Raw genomic sequence first — 21,650 nt, forward strand, 5'->3', positions numbered from 1 at the left:
CATCTCAAAGTGCCCTGGGGCTCCGTCGGTCCTTCCATGTTACCAGGAACACGTAAGTGCCAGCTGCGGAGAGGCTGCTCAGCCCTACTGTGTGCCGTGGCTGCCTGCGTGCTGAAGCTGGAGAATGCCGATGGGAGCGGACTGATAGGGAGCGTGAAGGCAAGCGGCTGAGATGTCCTGTTCAGCTGTCAAAGGAAGATGGGCAACTTATTTTCTCCAAGTGGTGAATCTGTCAGATGCAGCAGCGTCAGGTCTGTTGCTTAAGCTTCTCAACCACCCTGACTCGTAAAATTTGCCTAGGTGTCGAAGCACGTGCTGGGGAAAGTCTTAACAATACTTGTGATGTAGTGTTTCTTTTGGATACAGCCTTTTGAAAGAAGCAGAATATGAATTTACATCAAGGTTGCCAAGGCGTCCAACAGCCTCTGAATTCCTTGTAGGTTAGTGCAATAGTTATAACGGCTTATTTTAAAATATACAATTAAGTATAAACCAAATTTCCTAATCCAGTTTATATTGGTTAAAACATAAGAATAAACATTTGGCTTCATCCTCTGGCTCCGCTCGTCATTATCTGTATGACATTTTTGACATCATGTTGTGCAGTGGAGTTGTGGGTTTTACCAGAGGGCACGCAAAACGGAAACGAGTGAAATGGCAGCACTGAAGCCAGCTCAGTGCACGTGGTATCCTCTGAAACCACTGTGCTTCCCATTATTTGGGAACGTGTCCCGTTTCTGCAGCATGTCTCCCGCAGCTGCAGCTGCCCCCGGCTCTGCATTTCCGACGGTTGGGAGTTCTGGTCCTGCATTAGTGCGTCCTCAGGCTGCCTTGCCCCGCTGACTGCACTGGAGCTCACCTGAGGACCAGGTGCAGTCTAAAATCATTCTCAGGGTTTATTGTGTCTGTGCTTGTGCCACTCTGGGGAAAGGGGAGACATGTTTAATAAGGGAGAATTTAGTTAAAACATGAGTAGGAGCCTGGAATAGACTATAGTGTAGTCGTGCCTCTCATAGGTTAGTACAACTCCAAGTAACGTTACTCCCAGGAAAGTGAGAAGGGCCATTGCCTGGCTGAGTGACAAGGATGCACTGGACACACACTGGAAGCTGTTTTCCTTGTGGTGTAAGTTTACAGTTACAATATTTTGGTAGCTTGCAATCTCTTAAAGTTTTACAGCTCGTAACTATCTGTTTTCTGAGCAGCGCTATCACAGAGTGTCTCGGTTTTAAACATAGCAGATGAAACCTGTGTAAGTGCCCCTTATTGTAAAGGTATATCAAATACCTGTCAGAAAAATATTCTGTGGCTTAACGAATTAATTTTTAATTAATTTTAGCATAATAAGCTAAATTTAACTCAGCTTAAAAAATATTCATTACCAGTGTGCCTCTGGTTCTTTTTTTTTTCATATATATATATATAATTCTGCAAAGAATTATATTGTATTATATTGTAGCGTGCCAATTCCTGATCTTAAATACTTTAAGACAAAAAATAAGAAAAGAGAGAAGGTTAATAGGGTAAAATCCTTCTGGTTTAATTGTGTGATTGGAATATCCTTATAAGGTATATGACACCTTTCCCTAGAAGAGTGTTTTAAATAATTGATCTAATTGTCTTTAATTTGGTTTCCTAATGATATTAGGTGTATATTATTAAGTTTTCCCTGGCACACACTTTTATAAATGAAAGGTAAGCCTTTTATTCAGTCATAGCACATCTGTGGTTTCCAGTACTTTCCATACTTAGTAAGAAAATTCAGAGCCACTGTTTCATTTCTGGCCATCTGTAATTATAGTAATCTGCCTATAGATATAGCCAAATATAGCTATATATGGAAATAATACACATATATGTATGGAGAGATAATTAGATTATACCAAGGTTGTGATTCCCTGCTGGAGAATGGGAGTCTGAATCAGCTGCAGTCCTTGCCAAGGCAGAACATGATCCCTCAGTGCAGGTGTTCAGCATCTCCGTGTTGCTCCACTATGCAGTGCTACCGGTGCTCCACAAATCCACAGCGAGATCTAGGTTGCTTTTGGAGTTTTTCCACACCTTTTCTAAGCAATGGCTTGTTGCAGCTGGTTAAACAACATTCTTTAATCCCTAGCTTTATTTTGAAACTCTTGTCGACACCTGCTATAAATCAGTTTTCTCATCCTTAAGGATATAACAGAAACAAACAGCAGTGAGTGATGAATCACAGCCATGTGCTGCCGTGGAGTACTATTCAGTTCACGTAGTTTAAACCAAAATTAGGATCAAAGCAGCTTAATAATGACATGAAATTAATTAGTAGTCAATGAACTGCACATTTGGATTGGTACCAGTAATGTCACAGATAAATCACAACACTGAACACTGAATAAATGATAATAAACACCTACAGATAAACAGCTTTAACTAATCCCCAAAAGTTCTAGTCTCTTGCAGAGGTACACACGCCCTGCCAGCACGTGCGGGTTACTACCCCCCGCCGCCCCATCTGGGGCTGCACCCACATCCTGCAGGAGATGTGGGTGCTCTCACCTCGTGGGGCCCCATGATCCTCCTTGCAGCTGGTGAGGCAGCACCCACGAGCTCACACGCACCCCATGAGGTGTGGGCCTCTGCCTGCAGCAGCCTGCCTGAAAGCAGGCAGCACGTGGCCTCTGACTGGGAGGCTGCTCTACCTGGCTGATGATTTTCTTCCTCTTCAGGGTGACTGGTTGGAGGGTGATGATTTTCTTCCCTTTTAACATGATCCATTTTGGGAAGCACCCTCTGGTTTTATGCATTTTTTACACATGTACACCACAAATGGTTCACTCGCATTTCTATCCTAAAAGGTGGTGTTACCCAGACCATTTGCCAAGGTTCGGCCATGCCATCATCATGTGTTCCTAGATCTCATTTTGATATCAGCAGTAGTCTCATGCTGCACGGGCAGGGCATAGAAGCACACTCTCTATCTGTACCTTTGTGTACAGCAAAGCTGCTAAACGCAGTTCAAGTGTGATGAGGTTGCTTCATGTTCTTGACATTTTGGAGTTTTTCTGTAAACAAAAATCTAAATTCCCCTCAAGGATCAAATAGCTGCTCACAAAAAGGCTGGTGAGCTTGCTGCAATGTACTGCAGGCAGATGAGGCTTTGTTGTGTTACAAGGACTTAAGCGATTTGCCAAAGGAGTGGGCTCTGCCAGCTGTAGTCTCAGCTAAAATAACCTATTCTGCCTGAATTGTTCCCCAGATAGAGCTGCACTTGCATGAAACTCATTATACTCAGTAAAGAAGACTCAGTAGCATCACTGGTGAGTGCTGTAGATATAAAAAGTAATGAAGAGAAGTGACTGATTGGCTGGGGTGTGCAGGAACCATGGCTCAGTGCCAAGGCAGGCATCCCACCTTTGTTTCGGAGGAAGGAAAAGCTGATGTCCATGCCTAACGATCAGCCCTCGTGGGTGGAGGCACTGCGCGCCTCTCTGAAGCCTTTTCTTAGTGTGTCGTTTTCAAATGGCTTCTGGCTGCTTTATACATAGCAGATCACTTGGGAATATAGGCTTCTCTCCTTCCAGAGTTTATGAAATGGAGATTTCTAAATCAACAGAGGCCATTCAACATAAAAGCCTTGTGAGTCAAATATCACTTCAGCAAGGGGTGTGTTTGTTATTTCATTTCAGTAAACTCAAAGCCTTATTAGGCATTTTCCTTAAAAAGGAAGGATGGTCAAGACCAGGTTTTGTTCAGTAAGGGGTAACGCCCCATGTGAACTCTGCAGTCTGTCCATCAGCCTTCTGCTCTGCTAATGCAGAGGAACAGACACCTTTCTGTAAGGTATGAGCTACTTTCATGATAGGGTTTCACGCAGTTAAATCACAGCCTGATGCTGTAGTGGCAGAATTCAAATACTGCAGAAGCCACGTGTGAAGAAGCTTGGTGGAGAGACAGATCACTGATAGTCTGTTTTCCATGCCCAGGTTGATGTACAGACATCCCATTTCAGCAGGTAGTGAACAAAAGACCCATTTCATGTGGTACGGAGATGCTCCTAGGGAAAATTTAACTCCTGAGATTCAAATGGAAGGACTTCAGTGCTCTAGTACTAGAGACCTCTGTAAGACACAAGCTGCCATATGCACTCCTGTAATTGAAAATGTTCTGCTTCAGAAGGAGCAGTGTTTTCGTCACCTCTGTTTCCTTCCATGTCCCATGTCAAAACAGTCAATCCAAACTGAACAAGAGGGATGCCTTGTGGTGCAGACACCTATTCCCACAAACTAAAGGGTGATCAGGAATTGGCAACAGATTTCACTGTCTTCCAAAATAGGTAAGATATTAAATAGTGAAAGCTTCAACATTTGTACTAGCTCTTGAATCACCCTCAGGGCTACAAAAGTATTTTCCCGAATTGCGTGTAATACCGATATTATCACTGCCTTGTACATGGCTCAGGTGTTCTGTAAATGGAATTAAAATGAAGGAACAAGTAAATGTAACTATAACTGCATTATAGTAGCTTAGTGGTCCAATGTTTGCAATCTCATCTCACTTCTTAATTCAGCATCTCTCATATTGACAGTTTCGCAGTGTCATGTTACTATACATGGTACGTGCTATAAATAGTCACGAATCCAGCATGAGTGGAGTGTAGCTCAGTATAATGAAATGAGGGGAATACTTTCCAGGCAATTACTGATGTTAGAAAAGTCTCTCTGCCACAAATAGAACAGAGAGACTGAACCAACCCGGCAGTGTTTCAGATTTAGCGTGGGGTGAAGGGAGTTGTGATCCTGTGAGATGCTGACCGCTCTGAACTTACAGCAGCCACCGGTACTCCGCGCATCCCAGGAAGTACGCGGCATCCAGATGCTGCAGCATCAGCCTCTTCACTTGTAAATCCAGTGAGCTGGAAAATGTGAAGTCACTGTGGGTCTCTAAAACATTTCCTAATATAAATTCTTTTTACCGCCTCATTAGAAGTTTTAAAATGTGACTTTGTGATCTCTCTTTATTGGCTGTGCTCCATGTTTCCAAATTATACTGAAAAATGCTGGAAATTAATTTTTATAAATTTCTTTTTTGTGTTAGTCTTTTGCTCGAAGTCTTGTGCACTTAAGAAGGAGAAGATGAAGTCATTACTATAATTGGTCCACCTGAAACTTCAGTACCTAGTGGAACTGTGGCACAGTGTTAAATGCCTTTTTTAGAATCCAAGGGTCATTACACGTACCTTAATTTACATCACACATCCTGTAAATACAACCTTGTCATCACTTTGCTGCTTAAATATAATAGTAGTACACCAGTTGGACACTGCTTTACTCTCTCTGCAGCTTAACAGAGCACAAATTTCACCTGTGCTTTGTGTCAATCAGTCTAAGTTGGTCTTATAAGGAAAAGTGTCGGTTGAACAGAAGGTAGGCTGAGTGTGAATTGACTAGGACTTCAGTGCCAGTTCAGTAGTTCAGGTAGTCCTTGTCCACAAGCTTAACATAGGGCATCCCACCAGAAAATCTGTAGCCTCAACTCTGCAGGGAAGGAGAATGCATGCTACTTTTTGTGCACCGAAGAGGAAGACTAGCAATGGAGTATGCTGCTCAGGAGTCCCAGGACTGAGGCCACCGAATGCTGTCTTTCAAACTTACGTCATAAGTTACAAGGACCTTCAGTATATTCATTGTATTATAGGAAAAAAAGAGAGCATCTTGAGGAATTTTCACTCAAGCACAACAGTCTTATCACCCACATGAGCAGGGTTTAATATACTTCTGTGGATCACATACATTGCAGTGAACTTCATCCTCTTTTCTCCCAAAATGGAGAATGGTCTGCATATTATGAATCAGGAATACAAAATCTGTAAAAGTGTGTACTGAAATAACTTTGAAAAAGTTGTAGCAAGGGCCTTGCTTCTCAGCACAAACGTGTATATCTGTGCCAACCTGATGGAAAAGAGTGGCACAGCTTTGCTGATGAAAATAAGCATCGTTTACTCACTGTTATTCTATCCTTCATTTTTCATGCACCCTGATAAATTCTTTCAGTGAGGGTTTTACTTCTCTGTTTTAGAAAGGCAAGGACGGCTGACAAATCAGGGCTGGCTGATGATAAAGGGTGGGAAAGTTCTTGGGTCATCTTGTCTAAACAGCAGCTTACAGAAGAATTTTCTTTATAGATTAAATCCTCTATTGTTGTGGAGTTTGGTTGGTTTTTTTTTTTTTAATTTCACTGCTTCCTAGAAAGCTCAATCCCAACTCACCCTCTTGGCAGCCTATGCCTTGACCTGTGTACCGTCTGATAATTTTTAACTCTCAACTACAATGTTTTCTCTTAGTCTTAAACTTTGCTACTGCTCCTTCTCAGATACCATCTCAAGCACAGTAACCTTTCCATCACCTCTGTCTTCTATCTACATACGCTGGAGGTAATGGTACCTATTAGCATATCCTTTTCGATCTTCAGCTACACAGGTCAAGATTACTTAACCTCTTCACTCAGAGTTTGTGAATTAACACATTTATTATGACATTTTCATGAGGGTTTGATTTGGTTTAATTAGGCATAGTTTGTTCCTCTATGCGAGGCCTCAAAGAGGTTTGATGAGTTCAACTGAATTGGTAATCACAGAATGGTTGAGTTTAGAAGGGACCTCTGGAGATTGTCCAACCTCCAGCTTAAAGCAGGGCCAAATACAGCACGTTGCCCAGGTCACTGTCTTCAAGGACTCCACACTGCGCTGGGCAACTTGATCCCATGCTTGACCACTCCACCATGAAAAACTTTGTTTAAACAGGGATTTCCTGTATTTTGATTTGAATCTACCGTCTCTTGTCCATTCACTGGATACCACTGAGAAGAGTGTGGCTTCATCTTATTTGCAGCCTCCCTTCAGGTATTTATACACATTGATAAGATCCCCCTGAGTCTTCTTTTCTCCAGGGTAACCTATCCCAGCTCTCTCAGCCTCTTCTCATATGTTAGATGCTCCAATCCCTTGATCATCTCTGTAGCATTTCTCTCTAGTATGTCCATGTCTCGCTCATACTGGGGAGCCCAGAACTGGGCATCAGTCCTGAGCAGAGGGGAAGCATCACCTCCTTCGACCTGCTTCAGGGAATTCTCTGGATTGGGGGGCAAACACCAGGCAACAAGTATCCCTTAAGCCAGTTCTCACTAATGGCTGTGTTACTAGCTGACAATAGCTGCCTGCTTGAGCTTTAATATTTAACGACAAGGGCAATCATTTATCGTCTCAGTCACAAAAGGTGGTTTTGAACAGGAGGATCAGGCACCAGCTGAGATGGAACCTGAGTTGGTGTAATGAAAGAAACAAACTCTGCAAGACCCCCATGATGGGAGATGAGATTTGAAGATGCCTGGAACCATAGTGCCAAGGTTCATGCAGTACCTGTTTGAAAGTGGGACTTAAATTTCATGTACTCTTTGTAGGAGGTGTATTAGAGATATTTCATAGAATCACAGAATGGTTGAGGTTGGCAGGGACCTCTGGAGGTTATCTGGTTCAAACCTCCTGCTCAAGCAAGGCCACCTACAGCCGGTTGACCAGGACCATGTCCAGAGAGCTTTTGAATATCTCCAGGGATGGAGACTCCACAACCTCTCTGGGACACCTGTGCCAGTGCTCAGTCACCTTCACAGTAAGAAGTGTTTCCTGATGATGTTCAGAGGGAATCTCCTGTGTTTCAGTTTGTGCCCATTGCCTCTGGTCCTGTCACTGGGTACCACTGAACAGAGCCCGGCTTCATCTCCTGTACACCCTCCCATCAGGTATTTATATATATTGATGAGATCGCCCTGGCAGGTTCACTTTTTTCTTGGGCTTTGTAAAGAAAAAGGCCTTTCTCTTTTGCCAAGATGCCAAATATTTCTTGATTCCAAATGCTGCTGGTGTCTTGTCTTTAAGCCTACTCCCTAAGATACTGCCATAAGCTGGTGATACTAAATCTAGGGGTAAATGGGAAATAGCACATACAGCTAGAAATCAGTGATGGTGTTTAATATAATTAGGTTAAGTTAACATGAAAAATAAGAGGCTGAATAATTTAGGTAATGACAGAGTTCTTGCTTTGAATAATAACTCCTTCAGCGATTGTGTAGATGTAAACATCACATTTTCTTTTTCCACATATTGATTTTGATTTAATGAAATCAAAATGACATACAAACAATCAGTGAATAATTTTGTTTATCTCATTTCAGTAAATTGAAATCACAGTGAATAGAAAAGAAATAATTACAGTCAGTTAATATTTTATGCACAATGAGGCAATTATTTATCATGGCTTTCAGTAGGCTGGGAAGTTACTGAAGTTGCCATAAATACAGAGTGCTGAATTCTTGATTTACTTGCATGTGTACATCTGATACTCCTCAAATGTCAGAGTACCATATGCTACTGCATATAAATAGCAATCTGCAATTTATACATCAGAAGTCACAGACACAGCAAGTGGGACCTCAGACGGCAAGGCTGGGTTTTAGAGGATGGCTAATGCACTGCTTTTGCAATTGTAAGTACCATCTGTTTTGACACGGTCTGGGACTGCTTCACACTGGTGTCAGGAATCCATGTAACTCAGTGCACTTGGGCTTGAGCCAGTTACATTTTCCAGGAGGAGAAAGCTGCCAGTGGCCATGTCTCTTTCCCAGTTTAACTCCTGAATTTCCCATAAACAAAATTTTAATCCTTGTGGTTCTGAATAAACACTACGTGCTTGCTCAGTGCATCGTTGTATGAATATTGCGTGTGTTTGTAACAGAAGAGGGGACTGCTGACTGTCACTCCAGGGCTCTTGTAACGTGAAGTGTTTATTATGAAAAATTCTCGGTTTATGTATCTTTGTTAGAGAGGTGTTGGATAAGTTAGATTGTGCTGGTGTCCTGGGTTTCTGCTTTGGAGACCTACGTTTCTTTTCTTTCTTACCCTCCAAAGTGTTCCTCTAACGCAGGTCCCAAAGGCGATTTGTTGGGGAACTGGCTTTGGCCAGCTCTTTGCTGAATTTATTCCTTTGTCTGTAAGAATAGTGGTAGCATTGTGGGTTTGTAAGAGACGTAAAACTGTGGATTAAGTGAGGTTTTCTACCATTCCTTTCCACCATTCTCAACCCTGGAGACCAGCTTTGTTTTCTCTGTTTGGCCAAGTGTCAAAAGGGAGGAGGGATGCAACCCTACAAATGAGGTATTTGCCTGCAAAACAAGAGAATGCTTGCCAGGATGCTAGCAGGTGCTTTTGGAGGAATCTCATTCCTGGGAAAGAAAGTAGGCCTGTTGCAGGTCGGCCTTCAGTTACTCTTTGCACAATTCTGCTGATTTTCTGTAATCTGTGGCCATCCTACAGACCCAGGCAGGGCTCTTGATGGAGTCCCTCCTAGTCTGCAAAAGCATTAGTCTGGGAATAAACACCTCTGCTGATTTGTAAAGCCTGGAAAACTCTTACTGCCTCGGGGTAATTCTCCTACAGGATTGAAAAGAGCTCACCTCCTTCACCCTGGGGTGAGCAAGGACATGGTAATTAATTGGGCGTTTTTTACAGAAAAAGGTTGTATTTTCTTTTCTATTGGCAGCATTTTTTGTTGTTGTTTTGTTACCACTCCCTTACTGATAACTTAGCTGGTAGAGGGATATGTCATCTGCTTTGGCGTAGGACTCCTCAGCTGGGACACCAGCTGGGCACCTGCAGGTATCTCACAGGACAATCCAGAAGGAGCTGGGCTTACCAAGCTGAGTTGCGGTTGGCTTTACTTTCTTAATTTGTTTTGGGGTGGGTTTTTTTTAATCGAGGCCTCTTCTTGTACTGTGTACAACTCTGTCCCATAATTTGGAGGATTGTGTCTTCCCAGATTCAGCAAAGTCTGAATTTATTTTAGGAAGGATATTTAGACTATTCTAAATTACATTGATTTAATGAATCTTTGACATCTAAACTTGCGTGTTAAGAGGGGAGCACAATTTCATGGCTTTAAATCTTTTGCTACTGTTCCTTCTTCTGTTTATCCTATTGCTTACCATTTATTTCTCCAATTTTAGAGGTCAAATCCTGGATCCCTGTTAATCTGAAAGTCAGTCATTTCTGAGACTTGTGCACTTTTAAAATGCCAGTATTTGATTATGAAAAACAATGTTCTTTTACACGAATAATTCACTTTTGGTGAATATGCTAGAAACAATCATGCTTGGGGGAATTATTTGTCTGCTGTAGAGTTTGCTACCAACAGGACGCAAGTCATCTTGATTACACAACAAAGTGATTATATTCTCAGCTTTCCCCAGAGGCAAGCATTCCTCTGCTTTGTATAGTATTTTCCGTTTAGAGCAACGCACATCTACCAGAACTACATTTCAGGGTTCTGCAGGTCCTCTTGGTTTTGATCCACGTGAGAAGCTGGGGATTTTGAAAATGTTTCCCTCCCATAAATTTATGTCCAGCAACTTATCTTGAAGTTCTATAATTATGTAAACTGATACATTTTTTATTCCAAATTCTTCCATTTTTGAGAGGTGAAATAGTGGAACACTACATCTGACTGGAGCAGCTGACTGGATTTCTGCATTTTGAAGTTGGGAGCCATTAGGCATCTGTTCCAGTTTTCTATATAAATTGTAAAGATGCATTTGCATCAACACAAACTTCATGTCAGCATATCATTCAAAGACACAGTAGGATCTGTTTGCCCCAGCTCAGTGTCACTCTAAGTGACTGGTTCTGGCCACGTATGTATAGCTTGAGAGCCAGTATTAAGCAATGTGTACTCACCTATATTTATGTAAAGTGGCTTTTAAATGAAAAATTAAGATCAATACATAAAAAAGTGGAACACGGAAATGTAAATGTTGCCTAATCAGGCAAGAAAGTGTTTTACCTGACAAAATTTTGACCTTGGAGTATGTCAGAGAAACTCAAAGAAAGGCGGAACATAGTTGTAAGCCTGTTTCACTGAACCAAGTCGCTCTCTGGATGAATTGGGAAGGTTTTTTATATTCTCCAGGATGGAGTTCCTGGGTTAATTAAGACTTTCTAACAGATTGTCAGGCAGAGGGAGAGAGGATGGCAAGCTTTTTAGTATGACTTTGAAATTAAGCAAACTTGCTATCTTTTTTTTGTCGTATTTATCTTAAACATTTATATAGAAGTATATAGAATATGCTTATATATAAGCATCTTGTACATGCTTCTTTTAATTTTAACCACAATTGGTTTGCACATTTCAAAGCAATGCATTAAACAACAAAGGACTAGATCCCCGTAAGTGTGGTAATCCTGAAAATGGGAGATGATGAAATGCAACATCTGGTCCACTGATAACCCAGTCTTGAGAACCCAGCAGGGCACAGGATGCCTCTCCTCTGCATGGTATGGGTTAGGTTGGGAGGTGGTAACTCAGGGTTTGGAGGAGGTGGACAGGGGGTTCTTCACTGGCCAGTGGGTTCATCTACACTAGCATTTTTGTTCAGGTCTGAAGTTCACCTTTGAAATGACTCTCCCCTCAGTCCCTGCTTACTATGCTTTAGTTACCACCATAAGGTGTATGATCCCAATTATTTTCAGGTGAAACTAAAGCAAAAATTATGTTCTGGCAGGAGACCTAAAGCACCAGAGACAATCCCTAGTGAGCATTCAGGTTTGGGGATGAAATTAGACATTGTCCGAAAGCTAACACCAGCTTCCCAGGCCTGTGGATGTCAGGTTCTCAGCACTAACAGTTTTGCTGCACAGATCTCCTCCTTCTGGGCTGCTAATGTAGACATAAACTATCTCGGCTGGAGGAGCTCCCTGGCATACCGCAGGGAGTTGGGAGAGCATCTGACCTGAAGAGGTTTAAGAAGAGCTTGTACTTAAGCATGTATGGAATTCATTTTGGCATTAGATATTTACTGAACATGGAAAAAATGCACCATCCCATCTATCTCTATGTAATTTCCCAGCAATGACGCACTGACAAACCCTTTTCTCAGAACTGGTGTGCTAGTATCATCAGTGGTACTGAAGGCAAAATTAAGATGCTCTGACTTCATAAATTAATAGGTTGATTACTTTTTTCTTTTTTCCCCCCTCAGTCTTTGTATTTTTAGCTCTGTTCAAAAATATGGGGATAAAATTAATTCTTGCCAAGTGGCAGGGGACAAAGTCAGTAGGGGGGAAATTAGTCCCAGCTTTTGACAAATGCATTGTAAGGAAGAATTACTTGCTTAATAAAACTATAATGATTACTTCACTTACAGTGCTGTTTGACTTTAAGCATCTAGTGTGACTGCCAGGAATGCAAGATCAGGTCTCCAAATGTACGAGGAGGAGTTTATAGACTAAAGAAAACTGGAGCTCAACATCACAGGGAAGTTACACCAGTGTAATCTGAGGTGTAAAATGTCACACAGAAACTACCATGAAATGGCTTCAAATTTAAGTTAACACATCCCTCTTCCACATGGTCTTGTAACAAAGTCTGTAATCTTGTACAATAGGTACAGTTTCTTATTACATTCTATGGGAGGTTTTTAAAAACTCTAAAAGGTTATTTTAAGTTCTGTGGAACCATTCCTTCCAGGAGCATGTGGATATGATTACTTCATGAGCTCCAAGGCTGCTCATTCTTACACTGAAAAATCGAGCTTTGTCGCAGGTCTTTGCTCTCAAAAAGAGAGTTGCATGACCTACAAGATCTCACAGGAGAAGAAATAAGTTTTCATCTTTGCTGAAGTGTTTTTGTTCTCTTGACCTTGCTCCTCTTAAGTTTTCAGTCTAATTTTCTGTACTGGTAAGAATAAATTGTCTGGTGAGAGGCAAACAGTAGCTGTAGCCTATCTCAGGTTTATTTAGACTTTTGCATGTCTGTGTTGGAAACAAGCCGGTGAAATATGGACTAAATAAAATCATCATAAGGTGGCCACTGAAGGATATAGTATATTGCATAGTTATCACTGATTATTTGTCAACTGTGATGATGTTTCAAGAAGAACCCTTTGGGGATCTGCCATGCTATACCCTACAGTATTCATTACGAGGTTGCTAAACTTTTCCATCCCTCTCCAGAAGCCATCTGTTTGAATTGCATTGAGACACAAAACTATCAATATACAGAGGAATGGGCTAAAATTTATGGCACTGGACCTGCAGTGTATTTGGAAAACTGAAAATGGGCACAATTTGAAAAGGTTGCTCAGTATTCAAAATGCTCTTGAAAAAATAGAAGATTAAGGAGAGAGAAAACGTACCACTCTCTAAGGAGACAGGTGTGGGGAAGATGAATAGATTATATAAACATGGATGAAGAAAATAAATGGCCAGGCAGCTGTATGGGACATGGGAATCTGGGCAATACGTTGAATGGCATACTGAATGCATCACCCTTCTGAGACTGTTGAAATCTGGAAGGTTGACAATGTGGTTTCCATGAAATATGGGTGGGAAGGACTCCACTTTAGGCACTGCTGGTGAGGTGCAGTAGTGTGCGGTGTTCAGTTTGGAGTGTTGTGCTTTAAGAGAAACACACACAGATTGAAGAAAATCTAAAGGAGAAACTGTGGATATTAGTAATGTGACTAGGAAGAAAGAGCTGAACTTAGAGCAAATGCATGTGAGAAATCCTTGCAGGAAGAGTGGAGACCTCTCGTTCTTTGCAATCACTAGGAGAGGGGCAAGAAACAGCTTCTTGTATGAGTTGGGTAAGAGGAAAAACTTAGAAACTTGATATGGTGACAACACTGGAACAGGCACCTCAGTGAGCTGAGTAATAGCTGTCCCTGGAAATTAAGAACAGGGCAGACATGCACATCGGAGATGGTTTAAGTGTACTTGGTGTACTTGGAGAGAGACGAGAGAGCTCATCCAACTCCGTTCCTCATTCTGTACATTTCTGATTGTAAGAGGTTACAAAAACACATAGGTATCTCTGCTGAGCAACCCTTTCCCTCTGGCATAGTTGACCGGTGCAGCCCCATGCGCATTTGTACCATGAGTTTTGTTCCAGCTGCCTCTTTGCTATCGTGGGCTCTCCAATTCCTCCCATCCTCCTGGAGCTGGGAGAGACCATGGTCAGTTGGGTAACTTAGCCTGAGAGAAACACCTGAGGATATTTGCGATGTGGAAGACACTCTTTTGTAGGACTTTGCCCGTACCCAGGGCCTCAGAAAGCAAACGACCCTGCTGTAGCCTGCTGTCTTAGCTAACTCCTTTTCCTAATCCCTTGTAAGGGCACACAGCCATGTTTGACATCTGTCTGTCAAATTCACAAGTCTCTCCTTGAATCAGCTCGCAATGTTCCACCTGTAGAAGCCTGTCAGCTGCTTCTGTTCCCCTTCGTGCCATGGGCTGTAGCTGCTACAACGATTAAGCTCCCACTTTCCCCAGTCTCTGTAAAAGGAGTACTTCCTTGGCATGCTCGAAGTTGATGGTAAAAATGTGAAGTCTATACCCACATTGCACTTAATAAAATATGTAATATCTGTGCAACACTGTTATTGAAGGGATGCTAAGTAAGTGATGTTTCTGTACTGTGCCTAAATGCTTCTTGCACATATTATTTTGCATCTAACATTTTGACCAAAATGCCAATTGCTTTTTATTTTTCTCAGCAATAATGACTTTTCAGAGCCTGAACATAGTTTGGTTTAATTCTTGCCTTAGTTTTGCTAAAAGCTAAGTCAGTGGTGACGGCAGATGGTGACAGCAGATGGTGACAGCAGATCAACACAAAGGATCCTTTTCAGTTGTCAGATAAGAATCTGAAGTTTGATTGATATTTACCAAAATTTTCATTTTAAATTTATTAACTTGAGGAGCTCAGTATAGGATTCACTTTAAAAAAGGCACACCCGCAATACCATAGTGGAAGGTGCGGTTGAATGGAGTCGCGCTTTAAGCAGGGAAAATGGTTCAACCTTAAAAAGTCCATGCTGGGGTCCAGCCATCAAGTGTCCCGTGTTAGTGTGCGTCACTGGACTAATGAAAATACAACATTGTTTTCTCTCTCTGGTTCTGAAATCGGAGACTGCATATTGTTGTCAATGCCAGAAGGAACAGAGACTAGATCTTGGTTTAAATCGTATATATTTAAAGGCTTTTTTTCCCCAGATGTATGTATTAATTGGAAAACAAACTGGGGGGAAAAAAATCCTTTGAAATAAACCAGATTCCTAACGGAATAAGAAAACTCCCTCCAGTGCATTTTCTCCCTCTGTGTCAGCTTTTATAGTTCTGTTTCTGGCACGCATCTTTTGAGATGTCTTTAAAGATTGTTAAGAAATTTTCTCTTACATCAATAAACAATTTTCAGAGCCTGAGCAAAGCTTTAATAAAAAGCATCTTGCACAGAAGATTGGTGACTGGGGAGGGAGAGGGGCAGAAGAGGTCATAGGGAGGGAAGCACAGGGCTGCTTTGTAACTTGTTTTTTTACTTTCTAAGATCACCAAAATGCAAAGCTGCATTTCAGGCTTGTAAACAATTGTTTTTTTCAGGAGAAGAAATGCTTGTATAGGGCATGTTTGTGGAAAGATGTGTATTGTGAACTGCAATCGGTAACTTCATTTGCACTTGCAGGGTTGCATTTATTAATGTCACACTGTCATTAAGTTGCCCTGTCTCCGACTGGCTCAGGCTGTTAGCTAGCACTCAGTAAATGGTGAAGAACAAAATTTGAAGGAAACCCTTAGAGGTTCAGATAGTGCTATAGGAAGCCCCTCCCAACAATACTTGAAAAGCCTGGAAAATGTACAGTAGACCAAATGTTTTGCTGAAGCTTTAAATGCTAGCAAAAAGCTTTCCAAGTTTTTACTGGCAAAAAGCTGCTGGACTCACCTGCTGGTTTTTTCTTTCCCCCTTAGGGGTGTACAACGAACAGTAAGCGGGAATACCTCCATACAGAGTTCAGCTGAGCTACCAGCAAAATTCCTGTCTGAGAGCATATTGCATTACGGGCTCGGCAGACCAGTAATGCTCTCTCGACTCTCTTGTTTAAGCATCATGACAACACTACAGGCTTTTTCCAAAAACACTTTGGGGTAGGGAGACGGGCTGTGTGTGTGTGTATGTATGTGTATGTGTTTGTCTGGAAGTCCGTGCCCCGAAGGTGGAGGGAGCAAGTTTCACATGATGCACCTTCAGGATTGAAGGTAAATGAAATACAGGATGCACATCTGGAACTACTATACTAATGAGAGAATTAAGAGAGCACGAAGCAAGCATGGAGCGTACCCATAAAACAGAAGGTCAACCTTTTTTTAGCTCAAGGTCTAAGTTAAAAACCACGTTTTGGTAATTCATTACATACCCAGAATGTCTAAGGTATTGATTATTCACAGTGTGCCCAGGAGTGATGAAGGAATGCCACTTTTGATCCAAAAGGAGTGGAGATTAGCTGTATTAGCTTGGTGCTTTGATCATCAGGGGAGGAGGGGAGAATCATGGAGCACTAAATGCTTTTTTATACTTAAGTAGGAATGGAGAGTAGGGAAGAATGTAACCCTGCAGAGATTTTTAGGTGTTTTTAACAATAACTGACTGAAAATGTACGTTTTCAAAATACGCTGGGAGACTGTCTTACAGGAGGTAATCATTCCCACAGTACTAAAAATTGTTTATAGCAGATGTTAAAAAATGAAACTCTTTGTGTTTGAGTTTAGTTCCATCTATTTTGTGGTGTAGAAACAAGTGTTTGTTCTATGGGTTTTATTTGTATCATTTAGTTTTCCCTTTTTGTGTTGGTTTGTGTAAAAACAAACAACAACCAACCAAACAAAAAGCCCAAAGCAAATGAAAAAGTAAAAGGAAAGGAGAGGAATTCACAATATGAAATATATGTAGTAGTGGAAGATACACCCAGCACTTGAAAAAATGTGTATTCTTTTGTATTAGAAGCATCCTTGTCTTAAAATCTCAGGGAAAGAGCAAAAAGTAAAGGCTCCAAGTCTGCCACATCTTCTGCACACGTTAACTTCAGGCACTGTCGTTGCTTTTGGTGGTAATGTGAGGGAGGTCAAACATATGGTAAGTCCTTGCAAAAATTAATCTAGGGGACTGTTGCCTAAGTGGTCTGTGGAGTCAGTGCTTGTCTGCAGGAGCCTGGCTGCTGCTCGTGTTTTGGTTTTTTTTCTCTCCAGCTGTGAATCTCATTTTTAAATACCAGAGTATACCAGGCGCTTTCCAAATAACACTCCTCGATGCAATTATTTGCAATAGCTGCCAGGGGGGTATTAGGAGGTCTCAAAGGGGAGCAGCGTGTCTGCAAAACCCACTCTGTATTAAGATACAGTTCTTGCTCAAAAATATAAAAATCCCTGGGTTAGGTCCACGTAGCCACAGCATAGACCAGAAGCCTTGAATAAAATGTTTTTCCTGTCACTTGCTGAAATACTGAGTTTCTGTGTAAGTTTTGTTTCTGTGTAAGTAAAAGAAGATACAGAAGAGGAAGAGGGAAGGAGCTAGGTAGCGTAGGTTTTTCCTTCACAGTGTGAAGTGATGATTTTGATCTCTCTGCAACTGAGCTGGGTGATCTTGGGCAAGCTGCTGGACTTTGTGTCTTCGGTTCTTCAGCTAAATAGCTGTGCCTCTCTCCCCTGTGAAAATGCAGGCCTGTGGTTGCCACTTTTGTAGCTAGTGAGATCAGAGCATGCCTGTGCTGGACTAAGTAAAAGCTTCATGGGGAAATTCATGTGTAAGGCATTGATGAAATTCATCTAAAATGTACTTAATTTAAATACTCTGCCTAAACCCAGATTTGGGCAGGTTCGTTGAATGCATTTCTGGCTCTACCCTGCTTGGCCCATACCTATGCTGTCAGAGTCACAGAGCTGTAGAGTCAGTGTTACTTAAGGAGATGGCTTTGCACGCTTCCCTGAAATGTCTGAACACTGAAGTGATAGCAGATGTGATGTGGAGGGAAGCTTGGTGCTCTACAACCACTGTTCTTACTCCATTCATGATATTTGTTACTCTATTGGGCACTAAATTGTGGTTCCTGTGTTCATCTCTGGATGGTGCTTTCCTTCATGAAGAATTTCTGTTGAGATCAGTACTGAAAGGTCAGAGGTTGAAGGAGTGAGCTCAGCAGCAGCATTGATCTCACATACACTGGTGCATCTTGTGTGGTGTACTGCTGAAGTATCTCGGGGTGTCTAAATATATTGCCCACAGCATTTGCTTGACTATCAATATCACATCCTAGTTGTCTTCCACTCTTTTACTTGCTTTGCTTGGAAAGCTGGGAGCAGGAGTGGAAATGACTCGTAGGCAGCAATGTCAGCACAGAGGGAAAACAGCTGAAATAATCTTTCAGCAAAGGCAACCTTTTTTAGTAGCAGAGACCCTTTATTTTTGTGCCTGCTTTTTGCCAGTAAAGTGAAATAAAGAAGGTAAAGAAGTAGCAATTTTTTTTGGTGGGTTTTTTTTTGGGTTGACTGCTTCCAGTGTGACAATTAGCCCTAGCAAAAAGAGCATATAAATGTTGTGCAACAGCTCTATAACAAGTTTCCAGGCATGTTCTTTCTTCGCCACTTACTTTTCTGAGCTTTTTTTTTTTTTCAAATCCAACTGAAGTTCACTTTAGTCCATTGGAAAGGAGTGCTTTCTGCATGCACATGAAAAGGCACAGTCAACCCCCCTTCAAGTCACTGGGCTCTTGGTTGAAATGCTGACTCCCAGTCTGCGTGAATGAAAAATGAGTTTTAATGACACAATGAAAATAAGTGTGCGGGGTTGTGCCTTTCCCATCTGCTCAGGTCTGGTGAAGGAAGTGGCATTTGCCTTGTGAGCTCTTCTTTGGCCTCCCACTGAACGGCTGCAGGAGCTGAGAAGCAAAGGACCACAGTATCCCTCCCCCGACAGCTCACAGCTGCCTAGGTAGCGCCAAGGTTATGGGCAGTTACTCTCTGTCAAAAAAGCCTGTGATTCAAATGTACTCATTTCTTGCAGTGTTTAATTGAGAGTACAAAGAATTAAAATCCCTGGACTTCCACTGCCGTCTCTTCTTCATTACAGGGCTCAGACCTGCAGCCCCTCCTTTGCTAGCATGGCTTTGACACTGCAGCTAGGGGTGCATCTGTCATGTACCCAACACTAAGGTGAACAGTGTTTTCAGAGTATACTCTAAGACAGATTTTGATTTTGAAATACATTTTTCCTCACTCTCATTGGTAAAAATGACTGCTTGACCCCCAACAAATCCTGAAGCCCATCATGCTCCATTAATAAATGGGCTAGTGGGGTGCTGAGCTGCACAGAGAGCTCTGCGTCCACCCACCGCTTACTGAAATCATGTGTTTTGTCTTCCAGACTCCGACCTGAGCATGCGGACACTCAGCACACCCAGTCCAGCATTAATATTTCCACCGAATTCCCCCGGTTTCCAGAATGGCAGAGGGTCGTCGACGTCTTCGTCCTCAGTCACTGGGGAAACGGTTGCCATGGTCCACTCGCCACCTCCAACCCGTCTCACTCATCCTCTCATCCGGCTGGCATCCAAGCACCAGAAGGAACAGGCCAACATAGACCGGCTGCCTGACCACTCCATGGTCCAGATATTCTCCTTCCTGCCCACCAACCAGCTGTGCCGCTGTGCCCGCGTGTGCCGCCGCTGGTATAACCTTGCCTGGGACCCCCGACTTTGGAGGACTATTCGCCTGACCGGCGAGACAATCAACGTAGACAGGGCTCTTAAAGTGCTGACCCGGAGGCTTTGTCAGGATACACCCAACGTATGTCTCATGTTGGAGACGGTAATTGTTAGTGGCTGCAGGCGGCTCACGGACAGAGGACTCTACACCATTGCCCAGTGCTGTCCAGAACTGAGGAGGCTGGAGGTGTCTGGCTGTTACAACATCTCCAATGACGCGGTCTTTGATGTTGTGTCACTATGCCCAAACCTGGAACACCTGGATGTGTCAGGTAACGGGAAATAATTTCAATGCCTCTGATTCTAAAAGCCTCATGCTTGTCAAACCCCTGACCCCACAACTGCACACTTTCCCTTTCTGTGTTGTCTTTTGAAGTAGGAATACCAGTCTCCTAACACAGTACTGGTGAGACAGGCACCACTAGAATCTCAATGCCCCAAATGCCAGCAGCACCTCTTGAGTGGCCGGGCCTCTTCCAATGGAGACAAGCTAGCAGAGATGGCCCGTTCAATGAGCACGAGTACTTTTTATAGATTTTTGCACAAAGCACCCTTACAAGGGCCCACATTGCAGTCAGTGCTAAATTATATGGTGAAGCGTAGTTACTTCAGCAAAATTTGTTTTATCTTTTTCATGTATATATATACATATATATTAAAAAAAATATATGTAGATTATATATATATATAATGTATATATCTGTAATCTGTTAAGTGACTTGAGGAGGAGTTCAGAATCAGTGCTAGGCTTTTGTCTGGGTATAACTATCAATTGTCATCCCTAGCGAAACTTCAAGGTCCCCTTGTTTCCATTGCTATTTTAACGAGACTTAGCTAGCTTGGGCTTTTTTTTTTTAATAGTGTATATATTTGCTTACTGGCTTTCTGCTTTTCCTTTCACCCAGTTACAATGTATCACTGCAGGTGTTTAGATCAGCAGAAATGTTTTAGAGGATTTTCCTCAGACCTGCTCTGGGGAAACAAGATGTTTTTTCACAAGGTCAGCCACACAGAATTTCCACTCTGCGAATAGGTTGCCACTTAATGGAAAGGATGTAGCCAAGCAGAGCACTGCAGTAAATTTGATGTCCAATACTTATTTTGTGATCTCACTTGTTATCAGTCTAAAGTTTTTATTAATCGGCCAGACCCGATTTGCCATTGCAGAGGCAACAAGCAGGATGAAGTGGGAATAGGAAGCAATGCTACTGAGTCACTGGTACCCAGATAAACTGATTTTTCCAAGGCTTGCTGTAGTGTACGCTGATTTGCTTTCTTTTTTCTGCCTTTTATTTTTTTAGCTGATTTATCCAATTCTTTCACCTAATATTCCTAGGGTGGCAGAATGTCATGGAAGGCATCAAAACAAATAGCAACAAATCAGAATTATTCACTCTTTGTAATTGCTCTCTGAAACCGTCAGGTGATAAAGAGTCTCTGTGGGACTCCATGGGAGTCCTGTCCCATGGAGCCTGTTCACAATGACCTTGCATATGACTTACTTATTGTCTGTACATACTGACATTAGTTCTGGATTGCTAACCACACATTCAGGTTGAGGCATCTCTGACACCAGGAGAAAATGTATGTGCCTGTGTGATTTAGACCTAGAGCTACATATCACTTTGAAGGCTGGCTGTATCCCTGGCGTATTTATGCTTTTCTTACTACATCCTCTAGGGTGGTACGGAGAGTTGAGTGGATCAAGTATCCTGGGCCTGGAGAGACAGGACAAGTAGAATTGCAGAGCTGAGGGTAAACTGCCTTGGCACATCAGTCTGTTAGCTGACACCCTGAGTGTCCTTGGGGGCTTGCAGGTGGCTGAAAATGCTTTGGGCTACAGCTCCTACTGATAGCTATGCTATAGACTGAAGGTGACTTTTTCAAAAGCAGAGAAAATGAAAAGATGATACCAGGTCCTGAAATAGGTTCTTTTGTGGTCTGTCTTCATTTGTGGTTTCCCCAAGGCTGTTACCTTCAGACCTAGAGGATGGTGTCTGTCCCTAAGAGCACATCAGTTTGGTCCAAAGTGTGTAGAGGAC

General features: G+C 42.3%; 1 protein-coding gene across 4 annotated transcripts in view; it reads left to right on the forward strand.

Moving 5' to 3' along the window:
* Nucleotides 1–21,650, forward strand: part of FBXL7 (F-box and leucine rich repeat protein 7) — a 196,073-nt gene that overhangs the window by 167,111 nt on the left and 7,312 nt on the right. For all 4 annotated transcript variants that reach the window (XM_087736876.1, XM_087736892.1, XM_087736902.1 and 1 more), the window contains one exon: nt 19,269–19,880. In XM_087736876.1, the coding sequence (XP_087593002.1) occupies nt 19,269–19,880 (612 nt within the window). The remainder of the gene's footprint in view (nt 1–19,268; nt 19,881–21,650) is intronic.

This window comes from Nipponia nippon, unplaced genomic scaffold (assembly GCF_047370975.1).
Source record: "Nipponia nippon isolate SJK-2023a ecotype South Korea unplaced genomic scaffold, ASM4737097v1 scaffold_1, whole genome shotgun sequence".
NCBI classification, from domain to species: domain Eukaryota; kingdom Metazoa; phylum Chordata; class Aves; order Pelecaniformes; family Threskiornithidae; genus Nipponia; species Nipponia nippon.